The sequence below is a fragment of the Anopheles arabiensis genome, chromosome 3 (genome assembly GCF_016920715.1).
Source record: "Anopheles arabiensis isolate DONGOLA chromosome 3, AaraD3, whole genome shotgun sequence".
Classification (NCBI taxonomy): Eukaryota; Metazoa; Arthropoda; class Insecta; order Diptera; family Culicidae; genus Anopheles; species Anopheles arabiensis.
This window is the reverse complement of record NC_053518.1, coordinates 68,737,803-68,754,649: the sequence shown is the minus strand read 5'-3', so window position 1 is coordinate 68,754,649 and position 16,847 is coordinate 68,737,803. Positions and strand designations below refer to the sequence as shown.

At 40.8% G+C, this 16,847-nt stretch overlaps 2 protein-coding genes across 4 annotated transcripts; both read left to right on the top strand.

The window, feature by feature from the left end:
* The first annotated feature begins 3,772 nt into the window (after positions 1-3,772).
* Positions 3,773-12,884, top strand: LOC120903251. 3 transcript variants are annotated; one of them, XM_040312550.1, is made up of 5 exons: positions 3,777-3,859; positions 11,114-11,286; positions 11,361-11,504; positions 11,572-11,983; positions 12,065-12,884. In XM_040312550.1, exons 2-4 carry the CDS (start codon positions 11,212-11,214, stop codon positions 11,935-11,937), a joined length of 585 nt encoding a protein of 194 aa, XP_040168484.1. In that variant the 5' UTR covers positions 3,777-3,859; positions 11,114-11,211; the 3' UTR covers positions 11,938-11,983; positions 12,065-12,884. The 3 variants fall into 3 exon arrangements, with proteins under 3 accessions (XP_040168485.1, XP_040168484.1, XP_040168483.1); XM_040312551.1 differs by lacking the exons at positions 11,114-11,286; positions 11,361-11,504; positions 11,572-11,983; positions 12,065-12,884 and adding exons at positions 7,283-7,390; positions 7,455-7,595; positions 7,676-8,492 and having other exon boundaries at positions 3,773-3,859; XM_040312549.1 differs by having other exon boundaries at positions 11,572-12,884.
* On the top strand, positions 4,037-6,843 carry LOC120903252. The gene is made up of 3 exons (XM_040312552.1): positions 4,037-5,861; positions 5,930-6,070; positions 6,141-6,843. Exons 1-3 carry the CDS (start codon positions 5,793-5,795, stop codon positions 6,489-6,491), a joined length of 561 nt encoding a protein of 186 aa, XP_040168486.1. The 5' UTR covers positions 4,037-5,792; the 3' UTR covers positions 6,492-6,843.
* Positions 12,885-16,847: the final 3,963 nt, after the last annotated feature.

Genomic DNA, 16,847 nt, shown 5'->3' with positions numbered 1-16,847 from the left:
CGTGACATTAAGGAATTCAAGGTTTTGATTTTCCCCTAACATACCTACATCTTTCCGGAAAGGTATGTTTACCACAGTGTTTTATTCCTAGGCATTCTTTTCCTACTCGGTACGGGCGTTCGATGGTGCAGTGCAGAAGGTGCTCCTTTCCCGGTGGGTCGATGGTTGCGAGGTATATAGGAAGCCGCCCACTGAACGAATAATGAGATTGTTTTACGATCCCGTCATAAAGTACAGCAGGGTAAGTTGCTGTCCTTACAAGCCGGGCGTTAGCATAATGCTGAACATTACGCCGTCCTATTTTCCCATGCCGACCTTCCTCCCCGAGAGTGAATTTTTAGTCGAAGTTCGAGCATATACTAGAGCGCGCGCGGATCTCATCTTCGAGACGCGCTGGTACGGTAGGCTGGTGCGAATGTTCAATGTTAACAAGAACATATAGAAAAACACTGCTACTACCAACCGTACCAAGAGTCAGTACTGGCCATATATAGCCTGGGTGCACCTAATACCGTTTGAAATACACAACCAATAGGGAATAATGCAATTTATGAGGCAAGATCTTTGAGGACGTTTATTTGGAAGACAATATTCTGTAAGCGATGTTATTTGACCGTTGGTTGTTTCTAATTAAATACGTTGGTACAGGAGTTTCATTTTACACATTTAATAGTAAGAATTAACAATAGCCTGGAGAGTTATTCCTTGGAGACTTGTCGTGTTATTCCTTGGTATAGGTCTTACATACTCATTTGTCATATTAGCCATTTAACCATAAAGATCACTGAATTTCATGAACATGTCAACAGTACGTTGAACAGTATTGTTCTTGTTTACACAGCAATTAAATTGCCATTACTATACAAATTGCATCTAAAATATTGCAAAAAACGTAATCTTATCAACTGCAGGTTGTTAATATTCGATCCTTTCTTTTTTGTATTCTTAGGTCTAATGTCTTATAATTAGAATAATAATTCACATTAATGATAATTAGGTCTTATGTATGATAATGGTCTAATTAGGGACTGCTGACAAAAAGATCTTCTTTTTACAGTTTTTTGCAAACACGAATACAAACTGAAACCACGTCTAAACTCTACTCATCATCGTTAGTATAGCTGTAGCTACTAGCTACACTGGAGCAAGCAGCAGACATGAAAGCCATTATCGTTTTGTTTATTCTAGCCTTTCATGCAAGCTGCTTAAGGGCGCTGGACATGAGGGTATTATCGTATATTACAACAAAGCAAAACATTTATTTCATTTAATTTTCTATTTATAATTATTACATAAGCTCATTCCCGTTATCGACCATAAAGAAGTGCAATCGGATCAAAGGTTCCTGAATGCAACGGTCGAAGATGTAGGCGATCGCCAGTGGAACCGAACATATTTGGCGCACTTTGGAGCGATGCGAGCGATAAAGGAGTTTAAGGTTTTTACTCATAGGCAACATTTTTAGAAAGAAACATTTATTGCAACAAGCGCTTCCTTTGTTAGGTTTTGCTATCTTACTCGGTACGGGCGTTCGATGGTGCAGTGCAGAAGGTGCTCCTTTCCCGGTTGGTCGATGGTTGCGAGGTATACAGGAAGCCACCCACTGACCGTTTAATTAAATCGTATTATGATCCTGTCATGAAGAACAGTAAGGTAAGTAGCTGTCCTTACAAGGCGGGCCAAACGATGATGCTGAATGTTACGCCGTCCATGTTGCCCGTTCCGAGCTTCATCCCGGAGAGTGGATTTTTGATCGAAATTAAGGGATACATTAAAGCGGGTGCGGATATTATCTACGAGACGCGCTGGTACGGTAGGCTGGTGCGAATGTTCAATGTGAACAAGAACATATAGAAAAACACTGCTACTACCAACCGGACCAAGAGTCAGTACTGGCCATATATAGCCTGGGTGCACCTAACACCGTTTGAAATACACAACCAATAGGGAATAATGCAATTTATGAGGCAAGATCTTTGAGGACGTTTATTTGGAACATTTGGAACATTATATGTTTATGGACTAATAATTCGAACAGCTTACTGGGAGCACATAGCATCGAAATAGCTCGATAATTTGAGATGGAAGTTCTGTCGCCTTTTTTGTAAACGGGAAATATCCATGACTTTTTCCATAGGTCAGGGAAGATACCAGTGCGAAGTGAATTATTAAAAATGGATGCTAGTGGTGAAGCCAATTCATCGATGCATGATACGATAACTATTCCCGGAATGTTATCGGGTCCAGAGGCTAAGGAGGGTTTCAGCTTTGAAGCCATTGAACGAACATCATCGATAGTAAAAGAAGGCAATAAAATGTCAACGGAGTCTTGTGCCACGAAACGTAACGCTTCCTCTACCTTCTGGTTTTGTTCGGGAAAGCTCGTGCAGCTACGCGCAAACAGCTCAGCAAAACCATTACATATTTCTCGCGTGTCAGTAAACAATCGACCATCAAGTGTCATGCATGATGGGAGGGAAGTACGTTTCATCTTACGGTCCATAAAGTTCCAAAATGATTTTGGACATGCCCGAATGGATATCTGGACACGGCGAATGTAATTAGCATACAATTTTCGGTTATGAAACTTGAAGATTCTTGCAGCCTCCAGGAAATTGCTTCTATCGGCTTCATTGCGTGTACGGCTGAATATACGATACGCAGAACGACGCATTCTTTCTAACCTTTTAAGGTATCTAGTGCACCATGGTTGAGAATTTGTAAATATTCGTTTAGGTACGAATTGCTCAATAATGTCTGACACTGCTGACGTAAGGTATTCAGAAGCAGCTTCTACATCCATGTTTCGAAGTCCAGTCCAATCAGTGTCCCTCAACGCTTGCTTTATGCTAACAAAATCAGCTCTGGCAAAATTATAAGCAGATACAGCACCAGGCAAGACTATGCCGGAATTATCGTCTGAACTAGTGTGGGAAAACTGCAGCTTGATTTCCAATGGTGGATGGTGGTTATCAACCGGAACAATCGCGACAAGGGAGACATAGACTGACTGCACAGGCACGCTATCTTCAAGATCATTTGAAACAAACACAAGATCCAATTGCCTTCCTAGGTCATTTACTATGCCACTGATTTGTTTTAAGCAATGATAATTTATCAAATCCAAAAAGCGATTTTGACCAGGCATGGATGACGCGGGTTCATAGTGCCTATCGATAGCACGCCAGGAGATCATTGGTTGGTTGAAGTCACCCAACAGACACATCGTATCGTTGTCGTTCATAGAAACACTCACACTATCAAGAGCCTCGTCGAGAGCAGTCATAGTTGCAGTATTTGTACTAAGGTCAGGAGGGATGTAACTTACACCGACAGATATTTTACTTGAAGGCAACAGGATTTTAACCCAGCAGTGTTCGATACTCGTTATATTGGTGTGCACAGGAAGGCATTTGAGACGTTTGGAAACAGCAATCAGGACACCACCACCTATCTGTCTGGCACTGTTATTAGCATTTCTATCGCTTCTATAGATAGCGTATTTGTCACAGATTACTTGCTGCGAAAGTATGGTATCATCAAGCCATGTTTCTGTGAGAACAATAATATCATGATCAAGCTCACTAGAAGCAATGTACACATCCTCAAGTTTAGTGCGTAGTCCATGAACGTTTTGGTAATAAATGCTAAGGTCATTATTCGTCATTGTTCGTCCTTGATTATTACGGCAGGCGACCCCTGTAGGCTTGACATGATAGTCATGCGATTGTGTGAGTGTAGTGTCCGTTCTATGGCGATGGTTTGTTTTGGTCTCACGATCATCAAGCTGCGTGCGCCCTTCGTCAAGCACTGCCTCAGCAGAAAGAATATCGTTTGTTGCTGGAAGAATATTCGTCAGGTAAGTGCAATTAACATTCACTAAAGTTGTTTCAGCGCCAGTGTTCCTCGATTCATGAGTCATGTCAGGATTATTTGTGTGACTGTGAGTGTGTGCAATGCGCGTGAAATGAATACCGGAAAATATTAGTGGGTCTACGGTGTTGGTGAAGTGCGTGGAGTGTGTGCCGATAAAATTGTGTGGTCCAGCAGTGGCGGTGATCGAATATTTAGCACCGTAGGCAAAGTTGTAGGGGTGGAGAGACCCATTGGCGGTTGTAGACACAAATTTGCACCCGGTTGTTGATTTCGGTAGTCAATGAATTCACGTACTGACAGGCCAAGGGGCCAGGTGTCGGGGGAAAGAGCCTTGTCACGTAGTGATAAAGGCACTAACACTTTAAATGACAGGAATGAGAGTGTCGCTGTATTTGTACCCTGGCGAATAAGGCAGTATGCAGTAGCATCATCAATCGATAAAGCTTGTTTGACCATTTGTACAATTTGGTCACTGGTTGTATCGGGAGAGAGCCGGGAAATATACAGCGCGCATTTTTGCACCGTTGAATGAGCGGGAACTATTTTGATAGGAAAAGATGCTATATCCTTTTTTGTGCCAGTTATTACAGGTGGTGCATGAGTTTTGCGTTGAATATCGACAATTCGCTCCGTATTGTTGTTTTGGCTATTTCTTTGATTGCTCGTAGCACCGAATGTAAACAATGCGTGATTGTCCTTAGTGACATCAGAAAACAAACGTTTGGATGGATTTATGCGACGAATTTTTGCGGGAGGGTGACTGCTACGTGGAGTTTTTAGATCAAGTTGGCTCAACCGTGCAAACCCAGATTTGATTTCACTAGTCAAAGGCTCCATAACGGTCTTGATGCTTTCGGCTACTGTTGTAATTGCCGCCTGGAAGCCAGATTGCATGGCTGCATCTTTTACGAACTTGGTGCGCGGATTCATAAAAACGTTGTTGCAGCCAACACAGCACCAGTGTATTTGTTTATATTCCGAAATGCGCTGGAACAGATCAGCAGGAACCGAAGTGCAGCGCTGATGAAATGGAGAGTCGCACAGGCAGCAGCTGATAGATGCCTCCGCAATTTCCATGGTGCAGGCGTTGCAAATACGGGCCATTCTGCGGGAACGATGCAGGTTGTCGTTGCAGCAACAAGAGCGATGGCGGTCAGGACGCGCGAACTCAGATGCGATCCGAAAAACGAAATTTACGGGAGTATTTTGGGTCAGCAGAGACAAACGCACTATTGAACGATAATGGAACCGTGTTCCAAAATACTGTGATTATACAGAAACCGGAAAATAGTATGATAAACAGCGCGATTTTCAAGAAAATACACTGAGCTATATGCGAATGCGTCTTTTACGTTGCGAGTTTGACATTTGACCGTTGGTTGTTTCTAATTAAATACGTTGGTACAGGAGTTTCATTTTACACATTTAATAGTAAGAATTAACTATAGCCCGGAGAGTTATTCCTTGGAGACTTGTCGTGTTATTCCTTGGTATAGGTCTTACATACTCATTTGTCATATTAGCCATTTAACCATAAAGATCACTGAATTTCATGAACATGTCAACAGTACGTTGAACAGTATTGTTCTTGTTTACACAGCAATTAAATTGCCATTACTATACAAATTGCATCTAAAATATTGCAAAAAACGTAATCTTATCAACTGCAGGTTGTTAATATTCGATCCTTTCTTTTTTGTATTCTTAGGTCTAATGTCTTATAATTAGAATAATAATTCTAATTAATGATAATTAGGTCTAATGTATGATAATGGTCTAATTAGGGACTACTGACAAAAAGATCTTCTTTTTACAGTTTTTTGCAAACACGAATACAAACTGAAACCACGTCCAAACTCTACTCATCATCGTTAGTATAGCTGTAGCTGCTAGCTACACTGGAGCAATCAGCAGACATGAAAGCCATTATCGTTTTGTTTATTCTAGCCCTTTATGCAAGCTGTTTGAGGGCGCTGGACATGAGGGTATCTTATAATACAATAAAGCAAAACAGTTATTTCATTTTATTTATTTTTTACAATTATTACATAAGCTCATTCCCGTTATCGACCATAAAGAATTGCAATCGGATGGAAGGTTCCTGAATGCAACGATCGTGGAGGTAGGCGATCGCCAGTGGAACCGAACATATTTGCTGCATTTTGAAGCGCTGCGTGACATTAAGGAATTCAAGGTTTTGATTTTCCCCTAACATACCTACATCTTTCCGGAAAGGTATGTTTACCACAGTGTTTTATTCCTAGGCATTCTTTTCCTACTCGGTACGGGCGTTCGATGGTGCAGTGCAGAAGGTGCTCCTTTCCCGATGGGTAGATGGTTGTGAGGTATATAGGAAGCCGCCCACTGAACGAATAGTGAGATTGTTTTACGATCCCGTCATAAAGTACAGTAAGATAAGTAGCTGTCCTTACAAGGCGGGCCAAACGATCATGCTGAATGTTACGCCGTCCATGCTGCCCGTTCCGAGCTTCGTCCCGGAGAGTGGATTTTTAATCGAAAATAAGGGATACACTAAAGCGGGTGCGGATATTATCTACGAGACGCGCTGGTACGGTAGACTGGTGCGAATGTTTAATGTTGATAAGACTACATAAAAATATTGTAGCTACCAACCAACAGTTACTGTTAAAGGAACATAACAAGGGCGCATTAAATCTGATTGAAATACACTTACAATATGCTTTTCTAAGGTCAGAATCATCAAGAACTTTTATTTTGTAGTATTCGCTCTAGTAGCGGCTTAACAGCACAATTATTGGCAGATTATTTTTCGCGGCCTACAATTTAAGAGCTAAATATTTTTTTTCCATTTACTATTGTTTGCCTGATGTATGACGTATAGATATCTTATGGATCAAACAATGACTGTAGAATGTTAACCTATATTCTACACACAAGAGTCACATCCCATCCCCCATCTTGTATGGTACAAGGACTGCTTGCATCTTTGAGCATATGTTGAAAAAATCTAGAATGAATATCGCAGTGTATTTTGCCAACAAACCTGAACTATATTGTACTGTTTTAATAACCATTAGCTGTTCTATGTTAACCACCGTCCAATTTTCACTAGAGGAAATTTTATTTCAAACCAACTGATGCGTATGACCATTAACTGTCTATAAATACATGCAACACATTCAATGTTTATCAGAACCTTTTATTTAACAAAGCTTATTACTAGGTTCACACAGCCATGAAGGTTTGAATGCTGGTAAGCTTCTCTTTTTTGTTCAACCATGACCATGCTCACCATAACTACATCCGAATAATTATAATAGTAAACAATTCAGCGTTGTTTTCATCTGTTTTGAATTATGCTCGCAACGCGCTTATAACCGAGACATGAAGAAGAAACAATCAGTTTGTTGTTCGTTTTTGGTAGCTCTAGCAGTTTAAAGTATTGGATCATTCTAACATGCAGCTTTACCAAGGATGCTTGTTCTTATTGTTTGGAGTATGGTGGATATCCTTCGTTACATCCGACATGAGGGTAAGATAATACATGAAAAGATGTTAGAGCATGCGATTTCAAACTAATTCAATTCCAACAACAGCTGTACCCAATCGTTACACATTATGATATCCAGGCTAATCAAAAGTATGGAAACTGTTCCATCCAAGAACTGGGAGAGGTTGAATGGAACAAAACGTACGTTATTGAGCTTCAAATTTATCGAACATTACAAGACTTGAAGGTACATTTCTGGCCCCTTCTTGGCTCAACGGACGTCGCATCTACATGATAGCTTTGACACTGTTTTATCTTTTTCCCTAGGCATACTTTTCCCTTTCCGTTCGTGCACTGGACGGCCTGATAAAGAATTCGCTCCTATCGCGGTGGATCGATGGTTGCGAGTTTGTTCGCCAACCGTATAGGGAACGGTTGATGAAGACGTTTTACGACACGGTGCAGAAAAACAGCAAAATTCCTCGCTGTCCGCTTAAGCCGGGAGACATCATGATACTGAACATTACGCCGTCCGCTCTGCCCATCCCGGCCCTGATCCCGGAAACGGATTTCTTAATCGAAGCCAAAACGTACACCAGAGCACGCACGGAGCTTATCCTGGAGACGCACTGGGAGGGTAGCTTGATGCGGCCGGAAAAAATTAAAAAAGGTGGCAGACGAAAGCAGTAGTAGTTGTTAATACTTCAAAGTTCGATATATGTCCATGTTTCGCATTTTGTTGCAGCGACCTCTAGCGGATTATGTTTGCAATGTTTCATTCGCAACACTACGCACAGCATTTTTATGTATAAGTAATGAATTGATGTTGTATTGACGAATATTCAGAAATTAATTGAATCAAACCACTGGTAATCGTTTTGTGTTCAATAAATCAGAATGAACCTTGACACTTGACCATACACCTTACCCTAGCACTTTTTTTAATATTAGGAAACATGACATTCTTGACTTGATGGACTTTGTAAATAAAGTATTTTATTGGTGAAATGTGTCGTTAGCTTTCTTAGAACGCACACAAAAAGTTCTACCCTCGCTTTCAGTATGTTTAACACTACAACAATAGTCTACATAACCATAATTAAGTCAATCAATCACCATGTTTACAAAAAAAAGCGCAAGCAAGTAGATTGACACATCTTTCGCTGTCCAAATGTAATAAACTTATTGAAGGCAACATACTTCAATTTAAGCGTTTAATATTCATTTCCTTTTACGTCATTCCTCTAGAACATGATGTGAAAATGATTGGTGGCAATTTAAATAGCACAGCACTTTACGAGTTTATCGCCCCCACAATCTGTACATCTACGATCATTTATAATCGCTCATCATTTGGATCCGCCAACAGCACCGAAAAACAAAACAACACCGATGAAAAAACTGTTTTATAACCAAGAGATTGCTCATAGAAGTGTCTAGCTACAACAATATCCCACTAAAAATATCTACCAGCTATATTTATTTCAGATAAAAAAAAAGATAAACCAACACCAATAAGTATTAAGTGAATTGATCTATTCTATAAAAATGTCATCTTTTCAATATTGCTTGTTTGCAACCTTTGCGTTTTGGTATGTTTGTCCTGTTACGTGCAACGTGAGTGATGATCGTCATACTCTAGACATACGTCGATCGTTTCCTAGCTTTACTCAGACTTCTGTTGTTGTCCGTTTAGTCCTCACAGCTGTACCCCGTTGTCGAATACTACGACATCAAAGGTAACGAGAAGTACGTAAATGCAACGATCCAAGCTATAGGTGAGCATGATCTAAATGTAATTTTAGATAATAGTAATTTTTATTACTTTATCTCAGACATTGTTCGTCTTCTACATCCGAGCGCTAGACGGTGCGGTCAAGAATGTACTCTTTTCCCGGTGGATCGACGGTTGTGCATTCCTCCGGCGCCCGGATAGCGATCGGTTAATTAAAATATTTTTCGACGTTATCAAAGAGTACAGCAAAGTACCTCGCTTTCCATACAAGCGTGGTGATACCATGGTGCTGAATATCACGCCATCCGCCTGGCCGATTCCAAGCGTTTTTCCAGCGACAGACTTTTTGATTGAAGTTAAAACATACATCAAGGTGGGAGTGCTTCTGGCGTTTGAAACACGCTGGTTTGGTAGTCTTGTGAAAATCGAACAGGTGAAAGAACGATGGTCTGCGACAAAAGGGAAGAATTGAAGCTGTGCATAATAATATCCCTTGCAAGTTACGATTTCTCGATTTTCACTACCCAGTTATGTGTCTTACAAGCCAATAAACATTACTTTTAAGATCCCGATGAATTGATGAATACACTATAAAATACAAAGCTTTTACACAGAAAGATACACAGGCTTACTATCTGTTAATAGTGGTGGTGAAGCGTCACAACAATTAAGCTAATAATGTGATCTGTACCTATATTTGCACAGAGATATACTAAATAATTGAAACCCAAATGGAATGGTCAGGTCGAGATAATTTCCCTGTAGTAGCTTTCATTGAACTGTTTGCTGCACTGGACTTATTGTCGTCATTAGTTCTGTTCTAATGCCACCGTTCGCAATGCAATTATTGTACAATGGGCGCACAGTTCTCGATGATTCTGAAATTTTTGCATGGCTAAAATCTGATCATTAAACTAAACTATTTTGCACCACGTTCCATCAAATAGACGTAGGATGCTGTCCTATAAGGTATGCATATTTGTAGCGTTAGGAGCTTGTTGGATAACGTTCGTTTCATGCGAAAGGAAGGTAAGCAAAAATCATACTTAAATAAACTAAGACACGCCAAATTGATGGATTTGTCTCTGCGTACCAACAGTTGCTTATCGTGGTTACACACAAAGAAATCTTAGCGAATAAAATGTGGGTCAACTATTCGCTGGTTGAAACGGGCGGCCATGAAACCAATGTCACGTATCTAGCATACCTAGAAGCAGTGCGCGAAATAAGAGACATGAAGGTACGCTTCGTTTGATTTTATTTGCCAAATGCTAACAGCTACCGTCGACACCAAACCAAACCATTTGCTCTTTCTTCCTCATTGTAGACCTACTTCACATACTCTGTGCGGGCATTCAACGGCGCGATACAGAATCCAATCATCTCTCGGTGGGCCGATCCGTGCGAGCTTATTAGACGACCTCCGAAGGAAAAACTGCTCAAAATGTACTATGATCCGCTCGTTAAGCACAGCCGAATCATTCGTTGCCCTTTCAAGCCCGGCGACAATATGCTGCTAAACATTACGCCGTCCATACTGCCCGTCCCGAATTTCATACCGGAGAATGACTTCTACATCGAAGCTACCACGTACACGAGGGCGCGCACGAAAATCATCTTCGAATCGCGCGTGTACGGAAGTTTGTTGAGGGTAAACGTGCATAATAAAAAGTCCTAATGGTGTACAATGAGTATCAGAAGTCACAATTAATAATCAAACTATAAGAGATCACTTCTTTCACATATCCATGGATCCATGTAGTATAAGGATTTTCACTCGATCTATACCGCTATTCTCTTAAACGGGCAATTAAATATAATTTCTCAAAACATGTTTTACTTGGTCCAAATCAGTTGGATCGATATGACGAGATGAGTCATTTTGCCACAGAAAGAATCATCCGTTTTGACTCATATACGTTTAAAAAATCACATAAGCTGCTTTTGATTTTCCTACTTTTGATTTTCCTAGCACGCAAAACGAAAAATAATTGATGTACACAGTACAATTATTACAACTCGAATTTCAGAATGTTCCAGAGCTGGAATAAATTCGAACAAGATCGTTTCGAACATTTCACCTACTCGACTGCGAAAAAGCCAATCAGTACATCGACATTCTTCCATCATGAACGAGCACTGTTGGGTTAGGATTTTAACGATAGTATTGCTTAATATCAGCCTATCCAACGGTTTTGTGACAGTGCGTAAAACATTCAATCGTGCGTTACGGGTTTCAATGATCTCATTCTTGTGGGTTCTATTTTTTTTTTGCAGGTTGTACCCATTATAAATAAAATGGATTGTAAATTCAACGCACGTATTATCAACTTGACCTGCACCTTAAACAAGCCGAATACCTTCGTTAACCAAACTGTTTCGATGGAGATGGAAATAATGCGCGAGGTTAAAGACGTGAAGGTAAGTGGTTGTCGGTACACTTGGAATACATAGGAACATTTGTGGAGCATTCATTCTTTCTCCACAGTTGGCGGCGGCCTATTACGTCGTGTCAGGATCCGGTGACTCGTCTCGTCTCGTGCAGCGTACGGTCGACCTATGCTCCTACGTCAGGCACCCAAACAGGGATCGACTCGTTAAGGTGATCTTTGATAGATTGAAAGAAGAGGGTAACTATTTTGTGACTAAGTGCCCGATCCCGAGGAACGAAAAGTTCTACATACGTAACCTGCGACCCACGTCCGTTCAGATACCGGGCTTTATCCCCGAGAGTAGTTTTATTTTTGAAAACATCTATCAAATAGGTGCACTGTTTGAGCCGGTCGTTGAAGTTCGTTACTACGGTAAGCTGGTGCGCGTTATGAACAAAGATCTCCAAAAGCCACGGACGTAACCTTTGCGTTTGTAGAGTAGCGTATGGTGTAGCATGTACGAAAGCGGTGAGTATCAAATACGTTGATGAAATAGGCAGAATTAACATGATTTTTTTTAAATATATTCCAAAAATCGTCAATTGCTAGATGACTCTCTGTAGGTTACTTCAAATGCCACCGCTTGCAGCTAGACAAAAATAATAAGAAGTAGTTACGTTCATTGGTTCCTGTTGCTTAAATTCCTATTACACGAACATTACCTCCCTCTCCAAGAAGATTAGCTGTGTATTGCAGTTTTGTCCATTATGTCTGTACCGATCAAAATGAATTGGGAATTATAATAAAAATTGCAGAAAAGGTATAATCTTTCTTCTTTCTCTCATTTAGACCCATATAGACCCCGTAATAGATCCAGGCCACTAACAGACTTTATCAAATCTTTAGTAGTTTCGTTTATTGCAACCATACAATCGGTATCTAGGCTTATGCAGCGACCACCAAGGAAATGAATTTTAAAAGCAAATCATCAAGCACAATAAGCACGCAACTTTTCCTATATCTCTGGAGATAATGTGTCCGGACTGCTTACCAGAGGTTGACTCTTTTAAGCAGATCAGAAACTTATTCTCAAGATACGACAGTCTGGTGAACGTTTTTCGAGATCCAGCCTGGAAGTTAGTGAAGCCGTGCCAGATCTCAGCAGCCGTTCAGCTGACTTCCAACAATATCACATCAGTAGGTGTCGTAAAGGGATCACGGCATTGTCCAAGTAAAACTAGCCAGAGCTAAAGGTTCTCTATGTTCAAGTCTTTTCACATCTACACCGCATAGATTGGACTAGTCGAATGTTTTACTCTCCTGCAGTCATCTAAATAAAAGTAAAATCAACTAAGTAAACGCCGTTCATCGATAAACGCTCTCATTCAAGCTATTCACTGAACAATCTGTGCAATCAACGATAATTTAATTGCTGATAAACGGTAATAAAAAAAAATTGAGCACAACGCCCTAAACGTTCCTTCTAACTAAAAATAAAATGGTAATAAAAACAATAACTCGCTTCTGCGCCTTTTTAGTCCATTTTCAGTGACTGAGTACATTCGTTTGATCGATCGTAAATGAAACTTATTGAAGTTTTTATTGTCGTTTTTCTCTTTGCTTGCCGGGTATCTACCATCACAACCGTAACCAGGGTATGCAGAAAACATCCAAATGCATATGCACGTTCTGCTTTTGATCATATTCCTGTTTGATGCCATCTCCTAAATAGCTTGTCATCACGCACAAAGAATTCCTGGCCAACGATAGGGTGGTCAATTTCACGCTCGTCGAACAAGGCAATGCCGAGTGGAACAAAACCTATTTGGCGTATTTGTCAGTTTTGCATCAAATGCGTGACGCGAAGGTTAGTATGGACACGTTTTGTTTTCTAAGTTCACGTTCCAGGAACTGCTTTACGTCTTGGTTTTGATAGACATTCTTCACCTACTCGCTGCGAACGTTCAATGGCGCTATACAAAATCCGATCCTTTCTCGGTGGATCGACTGCTGCGAGCTACTGCGACGACCGCCAACAGATCGGCTGGTGCGCATATTTTACGATCCCGTCGTGAAGGTCAGCAAACTGCAAAACTGTCCTTTTCAAGCTGGCGAGGGTATAATGATGAACATAACGCCGTCCACATGGTCAGTGCCGAACTTTTTGCCAGAGACCGATTTCTATATCGCATTCAAATCGTACACCAAAGCGCGTAAGGTACTGTTTCTCGAAGCACGCGTTTACGGTAGTCTGGCGAAGTTTGAGAATGTGTAGTAAAGTTCAGGTGTACGGGAAAGCCTTTCTAGTATCCATTAAATATTTTAAAGCCTCGAGAAAGAAGTAATTATCATCGAATATTCAGCAATTGTTGAACATACAATCCCTTGAGAAGCAAATGTTGAAGGGAAATTATTCTTCATATGGAAACTTGCACCCAAAAATGGAAAGTAACGATTTTACTTCATTTTCAAGCCCAACGACAATACGACATATATAAACGACACAAAGTTTATTTTACTTTCACTACGTCTTCCCTGAAACGAAGGACAACACAATTCTGTTATATCACTTGCAGTCCGGTACCAAGGTGATGAGGAAGATGAAGATTACCCGTCCCAACCTTCAATAGAAAATCGATTTCAATGTCGTATTTATAATATTAATGTGCTAAAGGTTCGGACGCAAAATTCTGCTGCATCATGTTCAAAAACAAAAAGTGTAAGCCAATTTAAAATTGGCAAGATAAAAGGATTGGTTTTCCTGGAGCAATAATTACCCAACTTGTATATTTTACCAACATCTGCCTATCGTTTCGATCACTCTGGCAAAGTAATTAATATTTTCAATCAAGCAATAGGTGTCATTTTCGCGGTCGGCCTTAGTATCTGTGTAATTGATGCGTGCTATAGGCTCGGCATGTATCATGTATGGCGTATAACCCTACAGATTGCCTTTTAATTGCTTTATCTGCGTCCGGCGGTGTGCAGTCTATATTTGTAGATGAAGAAAACAAAAGATGATTAATCGAATGAAACTAACAGTAAATAAAACACTCTAAATTATCTGTACACCCACCCTTCCTTTGGTCTAAATGGCGTTTATAAATATCTGTCACGGTTACGTGGATTCATTAAAAATGTATAAATAAAAGAACATGTCTCTATCCGAAGCAGTGTTTATCGAATAATCTATGCACGCCGCTTGTACATAGCATCGATAAAACAATGTCCACCGTCAGGCAGCACAAATACGACAGTTGCATACAAACAGCTGCCGACAGTAGCACAGATCACGATGAACGCGGCAACGACCTTGCTCGTTCTGCTTGCGTACCTGACGGGGACGGAAGCTGCAAAACCGGAACGGGTGAGTTTACTGTAAAATCTAGCGAACATTTTAGTACATTTTAAAATCCCCTTCGATTGCTTTGCTTCGCTTCAGATGCTTATTATGCTGACCAACGCGGATGTTACGGCCACCACGCGCTACTTGAACGCATCCGTTACGCTGACCCGATATCCCACAGCACCCTTTTCTACGTTTGACTTGGTCGTTAATTTCCTCGAGAAGCTCAATACACTAACGGTACACACTTCCCTTCGACTGTTCGATGAAATTCAAGAGCTTTTAACACATCTCTGTTTTAATTCTCTCGTACATCTCCAAACAGCTTCAGTCGCGCTACTCCGTCCGCACGGGAATGATGGAGAACGTACTGTACGAAAGTACGATTGACCTTTGTGCATTTCTGCACCGCCCGAACGAGCGCTTCGTGAAGATGGTTTTTGATAGCCTCAAGCGGCACGGCCGAGTGCTTACCAGCTGTCCAGTGCAACCTTTGCAGCTCCATTTCCGCAATACCACCCTTAACCACGTGCGGCTCCCGGTGTATCTGCCTCAAACGAACTTTAAGCTGGCGGTGAAGTGCTGGACAGGACCGGAGAAAACACTGATCTTTGACAGCCGATGGTACGGTCGGCTGAAAAGAGTACCAATTGACGATTAAACAAGATCCGGCAGGCTATGGTCTTTCTGTCCGATGCATTTCAATCACAAGCAAACGTGATTGAGAGTGCAGGTAGCGGACGCCGGGGTATACCATCTTTAAACATTCGCTCTTAAATGTCACACGGGGTTTCAAATTAAACACACAAAATGCGCAATCGAAATAAAACTGTCACTTCGTTTAACGTTACAGTCTTCTAGACTAACTGAACATGATCGTTAACATAGTCTGAAATGAGTAGGTGGATCATTAATGGGGATTGACCCTCAGCCACTTTCCCAAACTCGATCGGAAAGGAAAGATAGTTGCCATTGCCTAGATACAACGGTTGCTTTAATTTATTTCAAGAGTATCCTGCTCAGTTATGCGTACAATATAGCAAAATGTTTAAAAATCATCCAAGGAATCTACCATTTTATGTCAATTTGACAATCGCTACGATCATTCCCGAATTCGATCGAGTTTGGGAAAGTGGCTGCCTATCATATCGCATCCAAAGTACTTGATTATTGTGCTTAAAGTTGCCTGACCCTATCATATGACATCCAAAGTACTTGAAGATTGTGCTTATAGTAACTAAAAATCTAATGCGAATTTGATAGATCTTGATCTTGAAGATCCACAATAAAATGTATACATGAGCCTACATTTTTTGTACATCTCGGTGATGATCACACACCTATCTCTTCCATGCTACACAACCAATAGTTTCTATCTGGATTGATGAACATGTCAAGGTATCCTGCGAATGTTCCATTCCAATCGGTCTCAACATGAACTTTGGTATGATCACTGCCCAGTTGATACAGCAAGCGTTTTACGGCCGGACAGGATTGCAAATAGATATAGTTGTTCTTATTACCCTTCACGCACTATTGAATTAATCGTCAAGCTTATCAACTGTACTGATCGCACATTTAGGCAATACTTCTCTGCATTTAAGCATCACCGATAGACCCAATGCCGATAAAGCTATATTCACAATATTATGTATATAGTACATGTTTGTTCGTAGTTACCAGTCCAATGTATTTCTACTATCGAAGACTGCTGCTCAATCTGCTCGTAGCTCTTGATGCAGTAAGAGTGATCGTATCCCTCAGCGGATACAGGCTTACACCCTTCATAACACACGTGCAACTAACCGATAATCCAAAGTACATGAACATAACAATAACGGTTACCACCACAGAGGAGGAAAATCTCATCGATATCGATATGAACGTGATTCAACCGCTTCACAATCCTCGGGTAATATTCGTAAACATCCCTACTGACGATCGTTATATACTCTACGTACTCTTCCTCTACCACCAGGCAATCGTTGTCCTGTTCCTCGATATAGCGTCTGGCGCGTTTCAGACACCTTTCTATAATCAAACCAT